The 23,776-nt window shown below is 38.7% G+C and overlaps 1 protein-coding gene across 37 annotated transcripts in view; it reads right to left on the reverse strand.

Annotated features, from left to right (window-relative positions):
- TRPM3 (transient receptor potential cation channel subfamily M member 3) overlaps window positions 1-23,776 on the reverse strand; it is an 845,347-nt gene that overhangs the window by 271,132 nt on the left and 550,439 nt on the right. For 27 of the 37 annotated variants that reach the window (XR_014822585.1, XR_014822584.1, XM_084987411.1 and 24 more), the window contains exons 2-3: window positions 13,815-13,894; window positions 12,341-12,545 (exon numbers count right to left, since the gene is read on the reverse strand). Coding sequence is in view for 35 of the 37 variants with exons in the window: in XM_084987411.1 (XP_084843537.1) it covers window positions 12,341-12,545; window positions 13,815-13,894 (285 nt within the window). In the remaining 2 variants the exon portion in view is untranslated. Of the gene's footprint in view, window positions 1-12,340; window positions 12,546-13,814; window positions 13,895-18,469; window positions 18,534-23,776 lie in introns of those variants that run through there. The other 10 variants (XM_084987447.1, XM_084987406.1, XM_084987401.1 and 7 more) reach the window with 1 other exon arrangement.

Genomic DNA, 23,776 nt, shown 5'->3' on the forward strand with positions numbered 1-23,776 from the left:
CTGGCCCATGGGTAGTATCTGGGAACAGATATGCACGTATTATGCAGTCAGTGTGAAGAGAGATTGCAATTCATACTAAATCACTCCAGAGATTGTGTAAGAATTTTAGTATGCTTAACCTAGCTAAATAACATATTGCATTCAATTATTTATTATAATTAGCAATAATAATCCAAATTTATTTTTAGGAATAAGTCTCTCTGGGTAAATAATTCGCTTTGGGGCTTATAAAGTTACATATACAATTTAGCAATAAGGAGTCAATTTACTGATTACGTAAGCAGTTCCCTGCGAAATGACCAACAAATCTAGTAACTGTGTTAAAATTCCTTTTGAACTAGCTTAATCTTTTTCCTAGTTAGAAAACTAAGAAAAGCTTGCTTGTGATCATGAAACACTTGTTACAGGGTTAGTAAGTGCTTCTGTGGGGGAAGGACTGAATGACCTCAGGTCACCACATCCCCAGCTCTCTGTCTTCCAGAGGAAGAAATGGAGGTACTCAGTGTCCCGCCTGTGTAAGGTCATGTTCAGAGGCTCTCTTTGCATATTTCTCTGACTCTCAATTTCTTATCTACTGGGGGTGGAGGGGTGGGAATAAACCTACAACCAAATCCCTTGTGTTCCAGGCACATATATGTGCTTTACACGCTCCATTCCATGGACTCCTCCCAATAAGGACGAGGTTAGGAACATCCACGTTTTACTAAAGGGGGACCAGAAAGGAGAATAAGTTCAACAGCTACTAAGTGGTGATGAGCAGATTCACACCCAGATCTGTCTGACTCCAGGTCCTTGCTCTTGACCTCAAAACAAAAATTCCTCCTCTCCTTACTTTGCCTTTTCCTTCACCTATAATTGAGCAGTCTGCAAGTCCTAATGATCTATTTCTCAAATGGTGCTCTCAACCAGGCCCTTCCCTCTATTGCTTCAGTTGCTATAATAAAGGCTCTTTGCTAGGATGTCAGTTTGGGTTATGGCAACGTCCTAATGGTTCCTCTTACCCTGTGTGTTTTCTATGAGCCACCAAGAGGCCAACTTCTCTCCCCAATTCTTTTTTGATCACATTATTTCTCAATTCAAATTGTTAAATCATATGTAAACTCCCATTCTGCCTGTCATGGTCCCTACAATTTGGCCTTGCCCTACTGATTTACGGGCATTTCCCCACTTCTCTCTGCATCTGGCTAATGCTATTCCCCAAGTTCTAGGAAAGCCAGTCCCTCCCCTTTCATCTACATAAATCATTCTTGTTTTTCAAAGACTCTTATCTGCTTTGCCTAAGAATGCAAGCTCAGGTTGACGCAATGTAACTCTCAACCAAACCCGGTCTAATTTTTTTTTTTTTTCTGGTTGTTTCTGGCGTTTATCAGTTTCATCCCCCCATTTGCAAGATCTCTGACAGGAGGGGTCATGTTTGACCTGACCTATGATTTCCTTTCTGTACTGGCTACGATGTATTTAAAGCTTAGAAATAAAAGGGAGATTAGAAATATCTTAGCAATCATGGGAACTAGAAATCATCTATTGCAGTTCTTATGCTTTACAGATGAGGACACTGAGGCCCAGGCAAGACAAGTGACTGGAACATCAGAATTAGTCATCTAATAATTAGTCACCTAATCCATTACTAAAGCTACTATTACACTGGAAACGCTAGCTGAGCTGCATTTCTCAAATTTTAACATGAAAAACTCACCTGGGAAACCTCAAAAATGCAGGTTCTGATTCAGGAGGTCTGAGATGGGATTTGACATTTTGCATTTCTAACTAGCTCTGCAGGGACCACAGGAGTAGCAAGGATTACAACTCTTCCCCAGAACCAAGATTCTAAGTGGTATGTCTTAATTTTATCACTAGGCCAAAGGGAAGAAAGAACACTCGATACTTGACATGAAAATCAAAGAGAAGAATGGAGGAACTCCTGGAAGAACCACTCAGGCCCTGATAACGTGGGAAGTGCAGCCACTGATGAGCTACCCAATTCCAAGTACCTAATTCATTTTGACCAGGACGAATTCTTATACAAAGGAACACATGATTAACTACCAGCCTACCCCCTGATTAACCAGAAGCTGATAAATAACAAAAACTGTGTGTCCCTGGTCCTTTGATGCTGTCATTATTTTAGATTTATTGTGTCCTTCCCTTGGTAAGTAAAAAACTAAAGAGAGGAAGGATTTAAATGAATCCATTTGCAGTTCCATCATGGCTCAGCGGAAAAGAATCTGACTAGCATCCATGAGGACACAAGTTTAATTCCTGGCCTCGCTCAGCAGGTTTAAGGATCTGGTGTTGCCGTGAGCTGTAGTGTAGGTCACAGATGTGGCTCGGATCCCGAGTTGCTGTGGCTGTGGTGTAGGCCAGCAGCTTTAGTTCCAATTTGACCCCTAGCCTGGGAAACTCCATATGCTGCAGGTGCGGCCCTAAAAAATGACAAAAAAAAAAGAGAATCCATTTGTTACTTTTTGTTGTATTATTGTTTAGCAACTCAAGGAAACAGTTTAGGGATAAGAGGATAATTAAAACTAAGAGATAAAATAACATTTTAGGATCACCTGGAGATTTAAATTTTTAAATTACATTCTTATACTCATAAAATTCATGTTATTTAATAAGCTCTCCAGGCACTTGTAATATAAGTTAACCCACATGCTGAATCAGCAGCTTCAAGATCATAAATGGTTGTACCCAGAGCAATTAATCAATTCCTGCTAAATGGTCAATGTGATTTGAAATTTGGAGCTATTTTGATTGTCAAGATAAGCAGTTTTGATTGTCCACTGGTGAGCTCATTAATTGCTAAGGGATCAGCTTACAAATAACAAGAAATCTTCCTAATGTGTGTACTGAATTTTATCACCAGGGCAGTACTCTGCGGTGGTGATGTGTGCTCCTGCTCACAGTTTCCCCAGTCACATGCAGCATTACCCTCTAGCATCAGATACTGGAGCTGTAAGTTTTTTGGTCAATTTGAGAACCTCTCTTGTGAAATGAGGGTGATCTGACCCACCACACTGAACAGTGAAGATTAAATTGTGGGAAATGCCTGGAATGGCAGAAAAACCACTTCATGTAAATTGGATAGGCGATTACAAGCCCTCACATTATCAATGACTTCTTTATACAGCAAGATACACATAGCTTGCCTTAGCTCTTTAATGTGTCCTTCAAAGTAGCCCTTTGTTTCTCAACTCTGAGTTATCTGCACAGTGATGGGTGCAAGTTATTAAAAGCACCTTCCAGAAGGAAGGTGCTGGGCTGGCTATGCTACCCTTCTCCCACAGGCTTTTAGTTCCTGACTTATAATTTCTAGAAAAAAACTGAGCACAAATGGGTTACCTATGTCTGTACTTCCACCATTTGTGCCCCTGCCTGGCAGCAGAAAGCCTGTGTGATGAGCTAATGAGATGCAGAATAGCATCTAAAGAACACACTCTAGAAAACAGAAGTTAGCTCTCCTTGAAATTGCATTGTTTGATCTAAGGTGTTTTGGAGGCCAACACATACAAGCACATATACACAAAAACACATATTCTGAATTATAAACCACAAACTTAACCAACAAAATTTTGTGAGGTTATAATAGCAAACATTTGTTCAAATGACAGAGGGCTTCTATAACTAAAACTCTTGAGTTTTTGTGTTGCTAAATTTCTTTTTGTTTAGCAGGTGATTCCACTGCAGTTTCTTTCTAAAGCCACTCTAACTCTTCGTCATTAGAAATGCTACTCTTGTTAAAGCAGAACTCAACTTTACCATGGCCTCGCTGTATTCAACAGGGAGATGACAGAGGTGTCACAAACCACAGTGTCCTTGCCTTTGTAGCACCCAGCGCAGGTGAGAGCTGGAGTGGAGAAGCAACCATCACTACTCAGAACAGGCTGGGGCTGTTTCATTTAAAAACAGCAATAATTGTCCCTTGGTATTCTGAACTCAAGCTGTTGTGGAACAATTTGTCTTTAATAATTAATCACCACTTCAGCCCTAAATTTTTACTCGCATTACTTTGCCCAGCTTTTTAAATGAAAAAGGTAAAAGAACTACAGAACAACAAATCTACATTCTGGAAAATGGTAAATGACAGATCTTTGTAACCCTCACTGCAAAGCCATCTTTAATTTTTAGAAGTAATCAAGTGGTATTTAAGTAGTACTTGTTCCATACTACTATGGAATTACTATAGCTCAATCTATTTTAATGGTATTTTTAATGCCTTTCTTTTGAGCTCACAGTGGGAAAATGCCCCATTTTCCTTTCTGTTGAGAAGTGTGACAAGCATCATTTCATCTTCTAATTCTTTGTAGCCCATTTTAAATGAGTACTTTTAATTAAAGCTGTGGCCAAGAAGACTATGTCGCATCAAATTGCTAAGACAATTTTGCTGATATCAGCTTTCCAAGTTCATGGAGTCTTTGGTTTTGCAGCAAGTGTTTGATGCGTGCAAAAGTTCCCTAGAACACAAATATATGGAATGCAAAGGTAAGGTGTCATTGTTACTGGATTCCTATTTTGATGACCCACAAAACTTTAGGAGTGAAAATGCCATTATGACTTATTCTACATTGTTTATGTGATTCTTCAGTGGTATATACCAAGTGCTTCAAGGTCATGGATGCCAGTAAGTCAAAGGTAAAGGTTTAGAAATGTTATAATACTTCTCTGAGGATATGACCAGGTTTAGAAATGTTGTAATACTTCTCTGAGGATATGCTCTATGAATTATTGCCAGAATTGTTTTCTGTGTAATTTTCTAGAGCAAGATGGGTTTCTCGAGGAGGGTTGGCCTTTCCTTTTCTATAGGTCTATGACTAAGATCAGAAGTTTAAGTGATACATTCTAGTTTTCGTCTCTATTTCAGAAAGGCTTTCTAAAGGCACTGCCAGTTCAATGGTTAGCGATTACAAGGTAGAAACTGGAAATTCACAGAGCAATTATAAAACCCCTCAGAACCATCTCATGCTATATAAACCTGCTTAATTAGCTACAGTCTAGTGATTAGCTATTTTGTTTCGTGAAGTGGGGTTTATTTAATTTTGTACTTGGTGTGTATCGATGAGTCCCAGATCAAATTTGCGTAATGCGAAGATAGACAATTTTTAAAAATCAAGTTTAATCCTAAAGCATTTAAGGAGTATGAGGTTATAGATGCCATGCTCCTAAAAGCCTCTCCACACCCTGAGTGTCTCCACCTCAGTCCTCCCTACTCTGTCTCAGAACCCCACCCTATAGGAGGCTTGCATCCTGGTTGACTCAATAGTTAAGAGCTCTCAGTGTCAAAATGAGGCACAGGAATAATTCTCTAAATTATATGAAAACTGCAATAAGAGGCTCAAACTTGATCCAAAAAGCAGAGTGAGCAGCAATGGAAAACCTGATGAGAATTAAGTGGGTGGCTTGAGAAGTTTAAACACAAGTCCTTAATTAGGTTATACTTACCTGGTCCATAAGTCAGCTCAGCATTAACTGGAAGAGATGATTAGGAAGCAAATAAGATTCTATTAAGTCCATAACGACTTCCTTTTCTAAATAAACACAGCTTCAACCCCAGATGAAGAAGCACCTTTGAGAAAGCCCCCAATATCTGCTGTGGGGCCATCTTGCTGTTTCTAAGTCAGTTTTAAAAGATTACCAGTCTAGTAAGACAAATGCCTAAGCAGGGCTTTAGCATCTCAGTACCTTCTTCCTATGCCATCATGTTCTGATTTTTATGAGGCATCTGAATTAACTGCCAGGTATTTAATAGTCCAGGAATGGACTTTGGAGGCATGTGATTTGGTAGGATGTGGCTTGGTATGGAGAAGAGAGAGACATGAGAATCCATCACTTGCTGTCAGTTTTGAACATTTTCTCCCTGTGTCAAAATTGATTTCTCTGTAAAGTGCGAGAGATACTGGTTTCACTGGGGTTTGGCAAGCCTGAGAACTGAGGGCAGAAGACCTCAAAGTACTGAGAAGGGCTCAGAAGATAGTTCCTTTAACCTAGGATTTAATGTTACAGAGAACTCTTCCTGCTCACAGTTTTTGAGTGTAATTAACCTCATTGAATATTAGTGATTATATTTATTTATTTATTTTTGCTTTTCAAGGCTGCATTTGTGGCATATGGAAGTTCCCAGGCTAGGGGTCAAATTGGAGCTACAGCTGCCTACACCACAGCCACAGCAACACAGGATCTGAGCTCTATCTTTGACCTAAACCAGAGCTCACAGCAATGCAGGTTCCTTAAGCCACTGAGCAAGGCCAGGGATCAAACCTGTATCCTCATGGATATTATTCGGGTTCATCACCACTGAACCACAAAGGGAACTCCAAATATTAGTGATTTTATAATTTACTACAAAGTTTTAAAAACCCTTATAAGAATCTAGAAATGTAATAGCAATTAGCTTCCTTTAAAAATATTGCCTATAGTCTGTACCAGGCATACATGACAGAGAAGAAACCGAACTGATGGAAAGTCCTAGGGATCCCAAGTTCGAGAATTATGGGGGACCTAACAGAAAATAATTTAACTTCTCTGGGCTCAAGTTGCTTCATGGTAGAGAGACTGGGATTATTTAGTGGGTTTGTTTGTTTTTTGTGGCTGAACCTGCAGCATATGAAAGTTGTCAGGCTAGGAGTCAAATCTGAACTGCATCTGTGACCTGTGCCACAGCGTGTGGCAACACTGGATACTTAACCCACTGAGAGAGGCCAGGGATCAAACCCACATCCTCACAGAGACTATGCCAGGTTCTTAACCCACTGAGCCACAATAGGAACTCCTATTTAGTATTTTTGAAGCCTCACTGAACAGTAAAATCATTGGGTTAACTTTTAAAACACTGTGGATGACCAGGTTCTAGCCCAAACCAATGAAGGAGACTCTTTGGGAGAGATTCTTGGGCCTGAGTAGTAGCCCCACAGGTTTATTTTGAGCCTCCAGCTAGAGGACCACTGCCCCCGTCCCCCCGCCAGTGCCTTTGGTGATCAAAGTCCTGTGACATCACACTGTACTGTCCAGGTAGTAACACAGATACACAGGTGGGATATGGTTCTTACAGAGCCCAGCACATTTTAATGAATTCCCTTTCTCCAACTCTATCTTCTATCAAACTATGGCAGATTCCACCTCACATTGTATCCAGACCATATTGGCACTGTGAAGACCCAAGTGCTTCATTTTGGGTTGTTTTGAGGGGAAAAATTAATTTTTTTTAATGTTCACACCTAGGGCATATGGAAGTTCTCAGGCCAGGGACTGCATCCAAGCTGCAGCTGTAACCTATATTGCTATTGCAGAACCACCTGATCCTTTTAACCTACTCTTGCTGGGCCGGGGATCAAACCCACACCTCTGCAGCTACCCAAGCCATTGCAGTCAGTTTCTTAATCCACTGCAACAAACAGGAACACTAAGAACTTATTTTTGAAAAAAAAATTAATGAAGGTCAAAATTAATTTGTCCTCTACAATTTTTTGACCACTTTGTTAAAAATCATCAACTTTCGAATATTCTTGTCAGAAGAAGGGGACCAAAGACATATTAAGTTAGTTAAGCTGTTTCACTCAGTCTTTGTCAATAGTTAACTATGCTTCCTTGTCTAAAGACTGGCACTCTTTAACAGACATAGTTTGTGATTTTTCCCTTTGACAAACTGCATACTGGTTTTCTGGAGAGAACAAGAGTCAAGGAAAGCAAAGGTTGGCACAAAATGACTGTCCTTGCTAATAAAAGAAGTCATCTATCCTATGAACAACTAACTCCTCCTTTGTCTAGACAGGAGAATCAGAATAATTCAAGGGTAAGAATCCAAAGTGGACAAAATGCTCATTGTGTCTGGATGAATAGTGGGGGTTCTCACTTGTTAAATTCTGAGTTGCAAAGAAAAAGGAAAATTGTCCTCCTTTGGCAGGTGAGACTCAGAAAGAAAGGTTTCCCCTTGTAGGGACTACTCTGAGACCATCTAGGACAGCCAAGACCTAAGCTCAGTGCTCGCTTCATGGGCATGAGACCAGCCCAGTCACACTGCTCAGAAGCATTTAGGGTTTAATGCTCTGCATGTGCTGTCTTCAATTCTTGACAAGTTTGCCCTTAAATTTATGTTTTGTCGATGAAGTCTGCTGGGACGATGAAGCATGTGCAGAGGGCATGTGCCCAGTTCACACATGGTTCATGGTTTCATGTCCTACATCCAAGGGAAGTGATTTTCTTACCCCTGGTGAGGGCCTACATTGTCATTTTGTTATTGATTTTTTGATTGATTTTTTTTCTTTTTAGGGCCTCACCAGCAGCATATAGAGGTTTCTAGGCTAGGGGAGGAATCTGAGCTGCAGCTGCCAGCCTATACCACAGCAATCAATTTGGGATCTGAGCCACGTCTACAACCTACACCACAGTTCATTGCAATGCCAGATCCTTAACCCACTGAGTAAGGCCAGGGATCAAATCCTCATTCTAATGGATACTAGGTGGGTTAATTATTGCTGAGCCATGATGAGAACTCCCTACATTTTCATTTTATACTGGACTCAAGAAATCATGTAGATGACCTAACCTAACCTGACTGACAACAGACAGCTCTGGGTTCAACAGAGCTCTGTGGGGCCTGGGGAGAGCTGTCAAAGTTCAATGTCCTTATGTGTTCACTCTTTTGAAACAGAGTGAAAAATCTAGCTAACTCTCAAGTTTTCCCTCTACTGTTAAATATCATAATATACACATATATTAGCTCTGTGACATGGGGCAAATTACTTATTTTTTCTGGGCCTTCATATATTCTGTCATACAGGACTAATAATAGTAATACTATACACATGAAATATGTAAATATATAAGTATTTGGTAAAGGGCTAGACACATAGCAGACATTTAATAAATTTGAATTGCCATTATTATTACAACTGCTAATATTATTTGCTACAGACTCTAAAAGTGGTTATAAAATTTTCTGGTTAATACTTTGAAGAGTACATGTTCTACTAAATTTATTCAGAGTTTCATCTCTATGGTTCTTAGAGTCTCAAATTCCTTAGAAATTTTTAGGAGGGAAAAAAAACTCAGGTAGAAGAAAATTATACAATGAGAAGGAATCTTGGCTTTTTCCATCATAAAAGGCAAACGCCACACCCATACTAGCTGTCTAATTGTTAAGGTCTACAGTGCATAATGTAGACAGGACATCAGGTAACAGTACCTCATCTTCTGTTTTGCTAGAATAAGTGGATGTAGGAAGTTGACTCAATGTGGAAGTCAAAGTGTATAATGTGGTGGTTTATAAGCCACATGTCTCCAGTCCCTGAGGAGCTGGAGTCCACAGTGGTAGCTTCCTAGTAGCGACTGTCACTATGCAGCCTGGTACTCCTGTGAAAATGTGTTAACATATCTTTGGATTCCCAGGAAGCAAAGGCAGCTACTTAACTGTGCCATCACTATGATTTCCATAAATATATTGAGCACGAGCTGAATACCAAGTGATTTTATGTTCTCTCTAATCCTTGTAAAAAACCCAGGAGGCAATCATGCCCACTTTATAAATAAGAAATCTTGAGGCTCAGCTAAATTAACTGGTTTATCCAAGACTTTCTGACTAGGCAGAGTGAGAGTGAGGATTTAGATATAGTTCTTTGTACCTCAAGATTATGCATCTTGACTAATACACACAGAAGGGGTAAACAACTAGATCTTACTGTATAGCACAGGGGACTACATTCACTCTTGAGATAAATCAAAATGGAAAATAATATCAAAAAGAATATATATATGTAAATATATATATATATATATAACTGAATCACTTTGCTGTATAGCAGAAGTTAACACAACATTGTAAGTCAACTATATTTAAATTTTAAGATTATGCATGTTATTTTAATTGATTGCAAACTCACTCATGTAACTACATTAAGTGTACCCTTAGAAGTAATAACATAGCAAACATTAATTTAGCTTTAACACCAGGTATTGTTCTGAGCACTTAATATATATTGACTTATTTAATCCTTGCTACAGCCCTAAAAGTAGTAATTACTATCCATACTTTGCAGATGAAGAAACCGAGGGACTGGGAAATTAATTAAACTGGGCCAGTCTACAAACCGGTAAGTGACAGACCAGATTATCAACAAAGCAATCTGGCTTCAGGTTCTGGGTTAATAACTAGGTGAAGGAATCAGAAACTGAATTATTTTAAAGAGTTAACTGAGAAAGTATGATATGACTTTCTAAAATAACATACCAAGACAGCCACCCAAATGTGTGTCCTACAAAGTATTAATCAAAATATTAAAATTTTTTCAGAGTCTGAAGCAAATAATAATAATAATAGTTGTAAAAATAGGAGTTAAAATTAATTTTACATCTATTATATCCTGGCACTGTGCCAGATGACTTACATATGTCATCTCATTGAATATTTATACTGGTAGTATTATTATTCCTAGATAGCAGAATAAACTACTAAGGCATGGAGAATTTAATTAATGTTTCTCATGTCATATAGCAAATATACAATGGCTCTAAGATAAACTTAGACTGTCTGCATCCAGAATCCACATTTCACACTCCCAAACAAGTACTCCATTCTTTCTGAATTTTTAGTAGTGGGAAACTTTATCTTCTGAGAATAGACCTGATTTTTAAAAACTAGTGGAAGCCATGTGTGACTAAGCCCCAAGTTTTTTTCAATTTCAGGTACTTGAGATTAATTTTTGATCAAAAACATCATTTGAAGGAAATACAAAGTGCCTTTCTCTAGTGATCTATAAATTGCCAGAAATCAGTCCCCAAAACACATTCTGTGCACTGGCAGCATGATGGTGATTAGAATATCCCAGGTGATGACTTTGAAAGAATGCTCTTACTTAAGAGCAAACTGATGCACTACATTTGATGGACTCTGCAAGTTAATGAAGGAAATGATTGTTACCCGCTTACCTTAAGCCTCCGGGTTTGTGGCACGATGTTTGGGGGCATCATTCTAGCACCCTGTCAAGTCACGGGGTAAACTACTCTATAATGATTACTGTCCACAAAACCATGGCTTCACCTACAGAATTTTTTCTTATAGGGAGAACATACATGACTTTTAGTGAATACATGGTTCCAGAGGATCCACACTATACATGGTTCAATTCTATACTGTGAATGGGGACACTGCTGAATTGGGGACCCTTAATGATCTTGTGTGGGCACATATGTCCCTTAAGTGGATGAGGAAGTTACTGAATCTCCATTTCCCTTGGTTCTATCCAGGCCAACGCTACCTAACCCTTTCTTTTTTTCCCCAATGCCTTGCTGGGGTTGGCACATAGAATCCTCTTTTTTCCAATATATTGTTCAAAATTAATTTTCTTAGGAAACAACTGTGAGAATAGCTCAGTCAGCCATCCTTGGTGAAGAAAATACTGCAATGGGAGGGGGAAGTAGAGGGAAAAGGAGGGGAGAGGAAAGAGACAAGAAAGGTGGCTTTATTGCACATTTTTAGACTAATGGTGTGAAGCGACTTTCCTGCATTTTGCAATATGGTTCTCTAAGCAAAATTTCCTCTTCAAATTCTGAAAACTCCATGGCATGCTTGAAAACAGCCACCTCCAACTATTCCACCCTCAACCAACTCCCTCTCATCGGTTAGAAGCAAGCTTAATGGAATACAGCATTTCTAGAATTTCCAAAAACACTGGTAGACTTTCTCCTGGCAACATCTGCTAGCCAAGTAGGGAGAGTTCCATGATGAAAGCTGAAATTTAGAAGCGACAACTCTTAGAAGTCAAATTTGTATATTTTTCTAGTTCCTCCTTTCCAAAAAAAAAAATGCTTTTCATATGGAACTTTCCTATTGAGAACATTACTGAACACAGATGCTAACAAAACAAACAAACAAAAACAAAAAACCAAAAAAACCACTCAATTTGGATGGCAAGATCCTCGTTAGATTAGGGAAGGAAATAGTCTAAGATGATCAGTTCTACCTTGAATTGACAAAAATGCTAGTTACCAACAGAACAAAACAGAGACCAAAAAGTAATATATTTTTTTATCAAAGGAGTTAGAAAAATATGTTTTAATGGATGAGACCCAGAAAGTAAAATAATAAACAGTGGATAACTATAGAAAGCTACTTGCTATTATTATTTAAAACTACAGTCACTATATCTGATTTAATACTAATTATTTAAAAAATCCTGAGAGGAAGGTTTTCTTTCCTCCATTTGATAGAGGAAGAGCAAAGATGCTCAGGGGTGATGCCAGCCAGGAACTAGGAGAGCTGGGATTGGGCCCAAAGACTAAATCTGGCTCTTTACCACTCCTTTGCAGGGCTTGAGACAGAATCTGAGAGGTGACTGAATGATTTTCTGATTACCATGGCTTTGTTGGAATGGCCGCCTCCTTGGAACTCAATGGTCCCAAAGGCATCGGTGGGGCTGAGTTGAGTGTGCTTGCTGATGGACCACTTCTCGGACTGGATGTCATTTCGGGAGAGGCGACTTTCATTTTTATCATTCTGAAGAACCGAGATACTGGGAGTGAGGCCAACATGCTGGCCTATTAGACGCCCACAGCAACACCTATAACATAAGAGGTTAAAGTGAACCGCTCATACGAGCCACCACTGGAATACACATCAACAACAATCTGCTAGAGAAATCTACAAGGAGTCAGTTTTCAGACAGAACCCATAACGTGGCTTTAGTGGCAAGAGATGTGCTCAGGATTTACCTGACATATATATTGTTTCTTTTTTGGCCCCTCCTCATTTTTTTGTTAGCTGTATAGGCTATAAATTCCTACTGTCCATCTACACTCACCATTTTCACACCTGCCATATTGTTTAGGATTGGATAAGAACAAAAGCCCTGTAGATTTTTCTGCTTCTCACTCCTCTCATCCATCAAATCTTGCACAAAGGACACTGAACAGCTTTGAGGAAAGAATTTTAACATGCACATTTAAATAAGAACTCTTACTCATCTGTGAATCACAACCTAACTTCTTTTCCCAATTGACCTTCACTGTCAAATGTCCAATTCTGAGAATAAAAATCTGAAGCTTAAGTTTTCTTAAAGAAACATAAAAATTATTCACAAGATATCTGAAAACAAAATTCACTTCTTACATCATGAAAATGTCCTTAATACTTTACTACTAGCACTATTATGACTACAAGTAATACGTAACTAACATTTCTTAAATACTAACAATGTGACCTTCATTTTATGGGTAAAATTTTATAGTTTTGAATTTTAGGTCATTTGTTCAAGTTTATACAGCGTTCTACAGTTTATATTTTAAACTACTTCATTATATTGCCTTTTCATAAAGGCATTTCCAGACACTCATGTTTTACTTTATCTCAAATGCTTCCCACTTTATACACTGTTGATCTTCAGGAAGGTAAGTAGAACATTAAAAAATGGGCTTGGATAGGAATCTGAAGGTCTGAAGTCTAATAAGTCATCTGCTAGGAGTATTTCATTTAAAAATCTCTTTTTCTCTATAGGAGGTTATATTGGTAAGAACTAAGCACTTTGATGAAACACTTGAATATCTATATGTATGTACATGTACATACATATCCCATTCTTGTAGACAGTGATGAATTCTATTTCTGATGGTGTAGCTATTATTTTGTACAGGGTCTTAGAGAATGAATTCCAGGCATGGCATATTATGTGGTATGTATACATAAGATTACTTCAAAGATGTCCAGTAACAGTTAAAAAACAATCTTTACTTTGACATTGATTCTCTTGCAATGGATAGGGATTAGGATTGTAGTTTTGTTCCCATAATTGCTACTTAGAGTTCTTACTACATTATAGAGGCAGCAAAATTACCTATGGGGGTCTTTGGTGCTGGGTATGATGTGAACACATTCTCTTTTATAAAACGCTCTTTCTATCCAGGACTTCTGAGCCTGAAAAAAAAAAAAAAAGAAGAAGAAGAAGAAGAAGATTAAAGGTGAATATAACTTTTAAGTATTTTTGACTAGGAAGCAAAATTTCATAATCACTTAATAGACTAGTGTCTCATAAAATGAATTGAAACTAGAGCTACTTCACACATAAATGCTGCATATAACAAAATCAATTACTACCAGAACCTGCTGATTAAGTTATTTAACAGTATAATATGAGAGTTAAAGGAAATGACCATAATAAAAAGTGTTAGCACGTTGGAACCATATACAAATTCATAATGATTTTTGAAGAACAGAAAAATAATGCTATTTACAGAGAAAATGAAAGACACGAAGTAGGATGTTTGTGACCCTTTAGATAACAAATATTCAGTGGTAGGAAAAAATTCATCTAAAAAAGCATAAGGTTTTCAATACTGACACTTCCATTAGACTTTTCCTATAGAAAGCAAGAAAAATAGTGAGGAAATCACATAACTCAAGAACCCTAAACCATCACCATGCTTTTCCTAAAATCCAAATTAGTGATGCTTAAATATGGAGGGAAAAAAGGAAATGGAAACATATGGGAGATAAATATCTTCATCACAGTCCAAAATTTCACAGGTAATACCTTTGGAAGGAAGTAAAATAGCACATTTTTTGGCATCCTACATGCTTTAAGCACAGCAAATACAGCTCCTTAGAATGAACATTATAGAGACTGTCCACCCAGGAGTCTGGCCACTGAGACTGGGTTCCCAGAAGGATAAAGGAAGTTCCAACAGACTGTAGCATCTTTGTTCCAAAGCAGAGTGTCCATCTTTCATCCCGTAACCCTTTTCTTTACTAGCGTTTGAAACAACAGATGAGTGTTCCATGAAATCCGGTAAGCTACTCAGAAGATTCCCTCCCTAAGCGAGGGTTTAAGATAGAAGTTGCTGGAGTAACCTGTAATATTCTTTCCATATGGTATCATCTTCTCTCTAATCCAGCATCAGGACTAAATTCCTACTTTAACAGTTTCCAGGGCCAAAGCGCAACCAAGCTGTTTACTTAGGCTGTAACTACTGTTAACTGTTAGAGGCCCTGGTTTACGGGCTATAATTGATATTGACTTTGCCAGGGACACAAATATCTGTATAAGTTGTGCTCAGGTCTCGTTTGCCCTCAACCCTTGAAACTTAGATCTCTTTCCTCTCTCACAGAGACATCTATGTAAGTATATTGCACGCAAGGCAGTATATGCCTTATACTTGCGACAAAGCACATCTTAAAAGTAGGAACATTGGGATGCTTGAGGGGTACAAAAGACCTGCATCCTGTTTCAGTCATGGTTACAATCAGGTTGCATAATTTATGAGTGTTTATGCATTGTCCACATGAAAAGGAACACCTACCCTCCCTCAGAGATCCCTGGGTTAAGGTGGCCCTCTGCACTCCCACACCACAAAAGTAACACGTGCCGTTCTGCTTGTTGTTTGCACATGGAAAAAGCCCCAATATCTATTCTCAAAGATCTTTCTTCTCAAATACATAGGAAAAGCTAGTGGTTACATCTCTGCAGCAGAAATGAGCTTAGCAGCATAGATAACCAGACTTTATCTTTGTAAAAAGCCTGTTAAGTTAAGCTATTCATAGGTCATGATTTTTCCTAGAAACTGAATACTTTGTTTGATAACATCTCTTGGCAGATAGAAGGTAAAATATTCCTTACTGGACATCTGAAACCAACTTTTCTTACACCTTGGGGAGCAAAAAAGGGAGCGCATTCTTTCCCTTTTTTGTGGCCCACTTTGGCTAGCATTCATAAAGATCTTCTAGTAAAACATCTGGGAATTTCAGGGAGTGCTGATCAATACTCCCTGAGAGAAAGCAGGAATGGCAGTATCATGGATAGAGAATGAGGTTAGCAGTTAGAAAAAGTGGCATGAGTGGGAATCTGAGGCATGGACAAAGTCACCTAGTTTCTTTGATCTTCAGTTTTCCTCATCTAGAAAATGGGCACAACAACAGTGCCTGACACACAGAGTTGTTCTCATTATTTGGGTACCAAGTTTTCACTTCAACAAGACAGACTAGTCCTAGGTTGGTTCTGGTACTAAAAGTTCAGATAAAGGTTGAGACCAGAGTACTATGAAATTGCTATGGCAGATCTCACCTAGATTGATCTCCCTTTGCACTGGGGATGGTACATTCCCAGAAGGCCTGGCTGGCCACAAGCAAAGCATATAGAAGAGTTATTAAATTTCCTTGATCCTTTTCTATAACAGAGGATAATCTTAACCACTCTAAGAGAGAGTTATTGGATTAATCAAAGCAAATGATTCAGGGAAAGCACTGGCACTTAGTAGGATCTCAGTAGGTAATAACAAGCCTTAACCTTTACTAAGCATTCATCAGATGCATGGAATTGTACCATGTCTGTCTTATCTTCATGGATCCTGATAAGAACCCTGTGAGGGAAATACTACTGTTATATCCATTTCACCAATGAAGAAATTGAGTCAGAGATGCACCAAATAAGAAAGCAGACTTTGAACTTGAGCAGGCTGACTCCAGAGTACACACTCTCACCCATTCTGCTAAACTGGCTCTCCAAATGAGAGGTTACTGGCATTAAATACCCTAGATCTGGGCCATGCCATCTGGGCATGTCTGGGAGTGCCTTTTAGAGACACGTCTGAGAACTAGCTCATACTTGCACCTCTCCCCTCCTCTGCCAGTCCCCACAAGTGGAGTATTGAATACTCAGCTATCTGTTCTTCCTCTCTCCTTGGGATCAAGGAGTGAGATGGGACAACGAGAAGACGCTAGAATATGAGACAGAAGTAAAAGAAGGGGGAATCATTATAACAAAGACGTGTAATCACACAGGACTTCCAACCCAAGAATGTGGGGGCCACGACAAACAGATTAGACTTTTCAAGAGCACCTCCATTATTTTTTCTCACTCATAGATCCCAGTTTCTACTTGGAAGACCCTGGAAGTTTCATTTGGATGGCATGCAGTAAGAATGACTACATATGGATTGTCAAATTTTTGTTGGTCTTTAAGTCTAGAATAATTTGACTTAGTGCAGTTTAGCAACGTATTTATTTTCTCAAAGATAAAAAGCTACCTCATTGCCAGCAAAGGGTCTGAAGATCAGTTTCTGTTTTATTATGAGCAAACTAACCATTTGCCTTCAAAGACATTGAAAACTGGTAGGGGGAAAAAGAAATGTAATGTAAAAATTTTTTTTTCATTATTCATAATTGAATTGGATTCTCTTTTTTTTAAGAAGAAAAGCATAACACATGACAGGAAGAGTGTATGTATAGCACATGAATTAGGAATTCTACCAGATATCATGCACAATTTGCTGTATTGTGGGCTTTGTTTTATGCACTTTTATTCAGTCCTCAGTGTGGACAGATATTAGATTTTTAAAATCATTTTCCTGGAGAGGGCATATTTGATGTATAATCATGATTTAACTTGTTCCCTAAACTAATTCCCCTTTCTTTTGTTCAAAGGCTTTGGACTGCTCTGCGTGAAGTTTTATCCTTGGCTGCAACATCCAACTAAGTTAGCTCAGAACGGCTACCCTTGTTGTTAGAAAGCATAAAACAGTTTTGACATGCCATGTTTCTAGCTGACCCTTTAATTCTCTTCTAACACAAAACTTCGACAGTGTGCCCTCAGATCTCTTCATTTTAAATATGCTGGGGAGGTCTCATGTACTCTTAGAAAAGATGGCTTCTATCAACCCTTAGAAAACAGCCTTTGAAAGGCAGAACGGTCACTTCGCCATGACTGAGTCTGCGAAGGGCTATTCTCTTCCTTGTCTTTCTGCATTATCAGTCATGTGTAATGTGTAATGGGGAAGTGTTTTTCAAAGGCTAATAATTAAAGGACCTCTTATTCAAAATAAAAATGAGGACATTCACATTTTTAACAAAGTATAATAAGTGCCCTTAAAGAATAATGTATGTATTTTGAAAGTCAAATGTACAGTCATTAAGCATCAAAATGACAAAAACCCAAAATGCTATAAATATGGCCTTCAAAAGAAAAAAAATTACGTTGTTTCACTAACCAGGTTTCACATTTATTTTTTTCACAAAGACTCTGCTACAAACATTAGTCCCTTAAACTTCTTTGACTCGCCCACTCCCCAGGAGCTCCAGAACTAAGACCTTCTCCAGGCAGGAATGATTTACAAGTACTTACATAGAGTATGCATTAAATCTGTCTCCAGAAAGCCTTGGATATTGCTGTTGAAATCCACCCTTCAGCAGGGCAACTTAACAGTAGGACAACAACCCAGACCAGTTCTTGCAAGATTAGAAGAGTCCACTAACTTTATAGGAACAAATTACAAGCAAAATTTACCACATTCCTCATTTGGAGACTCTTCGGGTTTTGAATGTACATTCTGCCCCAATCAGAACAAAACACCAAAGACCCCAAGATCCTGGATGCCTATGACCATTTTTGCCTTTTGCTTTCCCTCAACATCTCTCTGGCATTCCTTGGGTCTTCCTCTAGGTCCTCAGATCCAATATTGGAAAGGTGAACAAGAGGAAAATGAGCTGAAATCATTTTACCTGAGCACTGACTCTGGGCAGTGGCAAAGGCAGTCCCACGAGCAGCTCCTGTTGCTTTCATTTTGCTGTGTCTGGGGCTGGTCATCCCGTTAATAATGCTCTTATGACCGCCCACTGGAAAAAAAAGTCTCTCACCCGGCTCTTCCCCCAAGAGACGTTTCAAGTAAGCAATGAACTTGGGCAGATTAGCCCCTTGGAATGTGCTGCTTTGGGATTAGCCTCACTAAGAGTCCCATGGACATTCCCTCGCAGCCTTCAAACACTGCTTGATTTGAACATCTAATCTGACGCCAGAAGAAAAACAAATCCCCGGAGAGATCGGATTTAACTGGCACAAGTCCTGACAGGCTCTCCCCCCTCTTCTTTTTCCATTTTCAGAGAGAAGGCTTGTGAAAGTGTGATAAGGTGTTCTGAGTTCTGAAAAGTTCAACTTTGGAAAGCAAATCCTTCTAAAGAAACAGTATATTAATGCTCTGAGTGGTTTGAACACACAAGTGGCATTGTTCATTCCTCCCTGAAGAATGGAGTGATAGCATTTCTTTAAAGAGGAACTGCTAAAAACTCTGCATGTTTCCAAAGACAAGTTGGGTAAAAATGTGAGCCCAAGGAGAATAAAGCTTGGGTTCGTCAGTGACATTCCACTTCTGAAATGTCAATAAATAATAATCACAAAATTTGTCTGATCACAAGTCTTGTCCTGCAGCCCCTCCCCCATGACTGTGTGTGTGACTAGAAACCTACACTCCCCTGTTTCCCTATTTAAAAAAAGATGAGCTGGGACTATTACAGCACTTGGATGCAGGCTGGAAGCAGTCACACTGTGGCATGTTTATTGGGGGGCAACTCAGAGGTTCTGGCTCACACAAAAGGGTTCTTTCAAATATCTTCTGAGAGTAAAATGTTCAGATAATGCTGTTCTTAATCAGATAAGTGAACAAACTGGAGAAAGCCCACATTTTAACAAGGCAAAAATACTTGAAAAAAGTGAACGTGAGAGCACTTCATCTCTAAAGGATTTACCCTTCCCTCAGACAGGAGTCAGAGCTGAGAGCTGCGTTCACCATCAACCCTGTGGGCTATGAATCTCTGAGGGCGGTGCCCCTTGAACTTCATTTTCTCATAATCTCCTCTTAAAGCGCCTAGTGTGTGCTACGTGGACACTCCCTGAGAGGCACAGTGTGAACTGCATAATTCTAACTTGGATCAGGTCCAGAGGCAAGGCTTCTCCTTGCCTCTCTGATGTTTCCAGGATTGATCTCCTCCAAACTCCCCCATCTTCTGGTCTCTCACTTACCATGGTTTCCCCAGGGATAAGGGAAGCAAAACGAAGTGACTTTCGTTTGAGGAAAATTACAATGAGCAAAATGCAAGTGGGACATCAGACTGAGCAGAGCATTAAACATGAAAGGGAGAAGTCCCTTTGTCTTCAAGAGTTGGCTATAGAAAAATATGTAGTGACGGCCTCAATAATGTGCATACCCTTCTTCCTATGCAGCTGTAACACTCCTATGCATTTATTCTTAGGAACTCAGCGGAGATGTGAGCATACAGAGATGTTCATTGCAGTAGTTCTTATAATACAGATAAACTGGAAACAAATTAAAAGTCCATTAATGGGCAGCTAATTAAACTACAGTTGCTGCCATTTGATGATCACAGTCAGGGTTCAGAAGACTAATTACATAGAAAAATACAAATTTTCACATTGTTATGTGAGAAAAGAAGGACATAGACTAGTAAGTAAAGGAAAGATACAGAGATGATGGAGAGTATGCTAAAATAGAATCTGTGACCAATTTTTACTTTCTTTCTTTTGCTTTTTGATATTTTCTGAAGTTTTCTCTCATAACCATCTGTTTGTAGTCATGAAATATTCTATGTGGTCAGAAGGTTTCCAGATTTCTTCCAACTGTTAAGCTTGACCTTCTGATAATGGAAAGTCATTGGAAAAGTGTAGTTCAGGAAGTGACTTAGGAAGGGTTCAGTTAAAAGAGAGGGCTCAGTGGGGAGTATTTGGGGTGATATTCAGGGTGAGTTTCTGGGATATAAAGGTGAGAGCTGGGGGAAGAGATAAGGAAGTAGCAAAAGGAAAGGAAAAGGGGAGGAGGAGAAGGAGGAAGAGGAGGTAGGTTGGCTGGCAGGCAAGTATCTGAGAGACACTGACCTAGTAGCTGGTTAATCCTCCTGATGTAAGAAATATTTTAAAATTTCAGTTTTCTCACCTTCCTTCTTCACTAGATACAACTTCAATTCTCCTCCTGACTTACTTTAATCTTGAGTTCAATCAAATCTAAACTGAGTCTTCTAAATATTGCCCATGTATTTTTTTTAATTCCTCTCTTAGTCTTACTCATTTTTTTGGTTTTGTTTTCCTTTTTGCTTTTTTTTTTTTTTATTCCCTAGAGGGAAATATTTGCTAGGGACAAACATGTGAAGTACCTTCCATGAACTTAACACCAAAGACAAAAAATAGTGTCACCAGAACCCTGAGCATTTGGTCTAAGTGAACAAGGAAGCCCCAGGTAAAGTCAGCACAGCATTTCCTTCATATGAGGTCACAGATGATATTCAAGGACCCTTTGATTTGAGAAGCTAATTAGTTCCAAAGAGACTTGAAGCTCTGGGCCACACTGTCCATATGGATCTTTTAAAAATCTGGTGCATTACCCAACAATGCAACTCTAACTCCTGGCAGGAAATATGACCAGCCTGTTTCAGATATAGTTTAGAGAAAACATAATTTGAATACTAAGAAGAGGAAACCACAAGTGTAATGTGCACTGTGGTTATTCTTCACAGGTTAACTCCTGTCTTTATGTAATGGCAGAGTATCTTATTCTCCCAATTCATCATTAAAGAAAAAAAAATCACACTCAAATAGAATATACTCAAAAGTTTCCACTGGTATATAATTCAATTTGAAAAATGAAATCAGATTTACATAAGCAGAAACTAAATTTTGACATGGATGAATCGTATTTTATTTTTAATAAGATGCCCAGTATATGCCTTTCTGTGATGTCCACCTTTAACCACAACAATGGCAAAAACCGAGTGTGATATAGAGCAGGGGTCAGCAAACATTTTTTGTAAAGGGCCAGATGGCAAATAATTTAGGCTTTTTGTGGGTCAACCGGTTTCTGCCACAACATTCAACTCTGCTGTTGTAGCACAAAAACACTCAGGCTAGACATAAACAAATGAATGTGGCTGCATTCTAATACAACAGGCAGTGGGCAACAACTTGTATGTACTGCTGGGCCCTTGCTAGAGAGGAAGGGGTTCTGTCTGAAGGGGCAGTGGGGGCTGGAGAGGAGATGATGGTCCTGAGAATCAGGCTTCCATGGAACCACAGTTAGCTTGTCTTGGCTCTTCCTCAAGTATGTAGGACAACAAATTCTCAGGTGTCTTTGCTTCTGTTGTTCCCTCCACCTGGAACTTCCATACTCAGATCTCCCACAACAACTTGCTCTGTCAGCACATCAGGATCACTGAGAGGCCTGGACCTCTATCTAAAGGCAGACCTGAGTCATTCTCTATTTCATACTTTTCCTCTGTTTTCTTCACAGCCCTTCATATTACCTGCCCTTATGCCATGTCTCTGTATTTGTTTTTTTATCTGCATCACCCACTAGTATGTACGTTCCTGAGGGCAATGATCTTATTTTGTTACTACTTTCACCTCAGCATCTGGGATTATGTTTGAGACATGGTTGGTATACGCAGATGACTGAGGTACAACATGTGATTTTCTTGTACATCAATTCCTCACCTGTAAGATGAGGACATCAGGAGGGACCTGTGTTTCTAAAAGTGGTACCTGGATGCATTTGTCTTTAACAGTTGGGTTTATAATATTTGATATATTAATTAAATTAATATATAATATTTAAGCAATGGCTAAACCTGCAATTTAACAAATAGTATTGCCTAAGGACATACATTTTCTTTTCTTTTTCTTTTTTTTTTTCTTTTTTCTTTTTAGGGCTGCACCCACGGCATATGGAAGTTCACAGACTAGAGATGAAATTGGAGCTACAACTCCCAGCCTATACAACAGCCATAGCAACGCAGGATCCCTGACCCACCGAGTGAGGCCAGGGATTGAATCCATGTCCTCATGGATACTGTTCGGGTCCATTTCTGCTGCACCACAACAGGAACCCCAGAACATATATTTTCTTTTTGGAGTTATTAAAAAATGAGTCCATCAAAATTTAATAAATTAGATTAAAATGATTAAACTCATTTGTAGATAAAAGTTTTGATGATATCACAAAAGCAACTAAAGCTTGGGAAACATAGGACCAATTCCTCTTAAATGACTCTTTGGCTCCTTGTTTTTATTCTAACGCATGAAATTATTGTTTTCCAGTATTCAGAGGTGCCTTTGACCTATAAAGTAAAACAATGCCAGAGGAACATGGCAAAGCCAGATGCCTCTAGAGCATGATACCACCAACACATTTTTCCTAATATAATCAATCAGGACATTCCCTGATCAGTACCCTTCTTTGGCTTCCCATCCCCAACAAGATCAGATCAGTTCAGTATATAAAAACTTTTAGAATCTGCCCCGAAACTATCTTTTCAAATCTCTCAATTTCCCTCCAAATCTTTAAATACATTATGCTCTGGTAAACTAGATCATTGACTGTTCGGCTAATGGACAATGCTGAACCACACTTCTCAGGCTTTGAATGTGCTGCTCCATTCACCTAGAATGCCAGGTCCTTCATTCCATACTTAGCAAACACCTGTTCATTCTTCCAAACTCTACACGAAATGACTGTTCATTCTTCTAAACTCTTTGCTTCTGTACTTAGCAAATATCTGCTCATTCTTCCAAACTCTACACAGAAACTTGGCTGGCCACTGCCAGATAGAATGAATCACCACATAACTGAACCACTTCCATAACTTGCTCACACTTTCATCAGGAGAAAAGTCATATATTTGTACAACTATTTGTTTTCATTTCAGGATTTATAATCACTTACAGCCAATTTTTGCTTCAAATAAATACATAGTATTATGGGTCTATCGTGGTATAACTAGAGTTTTGTAGCCTTGCCTAGGACACTACCCTTCTTTCTCCTATTTTTAACATTATTTCTATAGAAATATCAATTCTAATTCCCAATTAGTCATCTTTAGGGAATAATTATTTGTGGGTTATTTATTTTAAATTATTTTAATTACTATAATTAATATATAAATTATTACACAAATTATTTGTACTAAAATTCTCTTTATAGCCTCTAAATTAAATCATATACACCTCAACATAAAGTTAAATTAGATTAT

The sequence above is a fragment of the Sus scrofa genome, chromosome 1, assembly GCF_054392235.1.
Source record: "Sus scrofa isolate SSC_HxYL_T2T_F1_AM1 chromosome 1, Sscrofa_HxYL_maternal_Yorkshire_Landrace_v2.0, whole genome shotgun sequence".
Taxonomy (NCBI): domain Eukaryota; kingdom Metazoa; phylum Chordata; class Mammalia; order Artiodactyla; family Suidae; genus Sus; species Sus scrofa.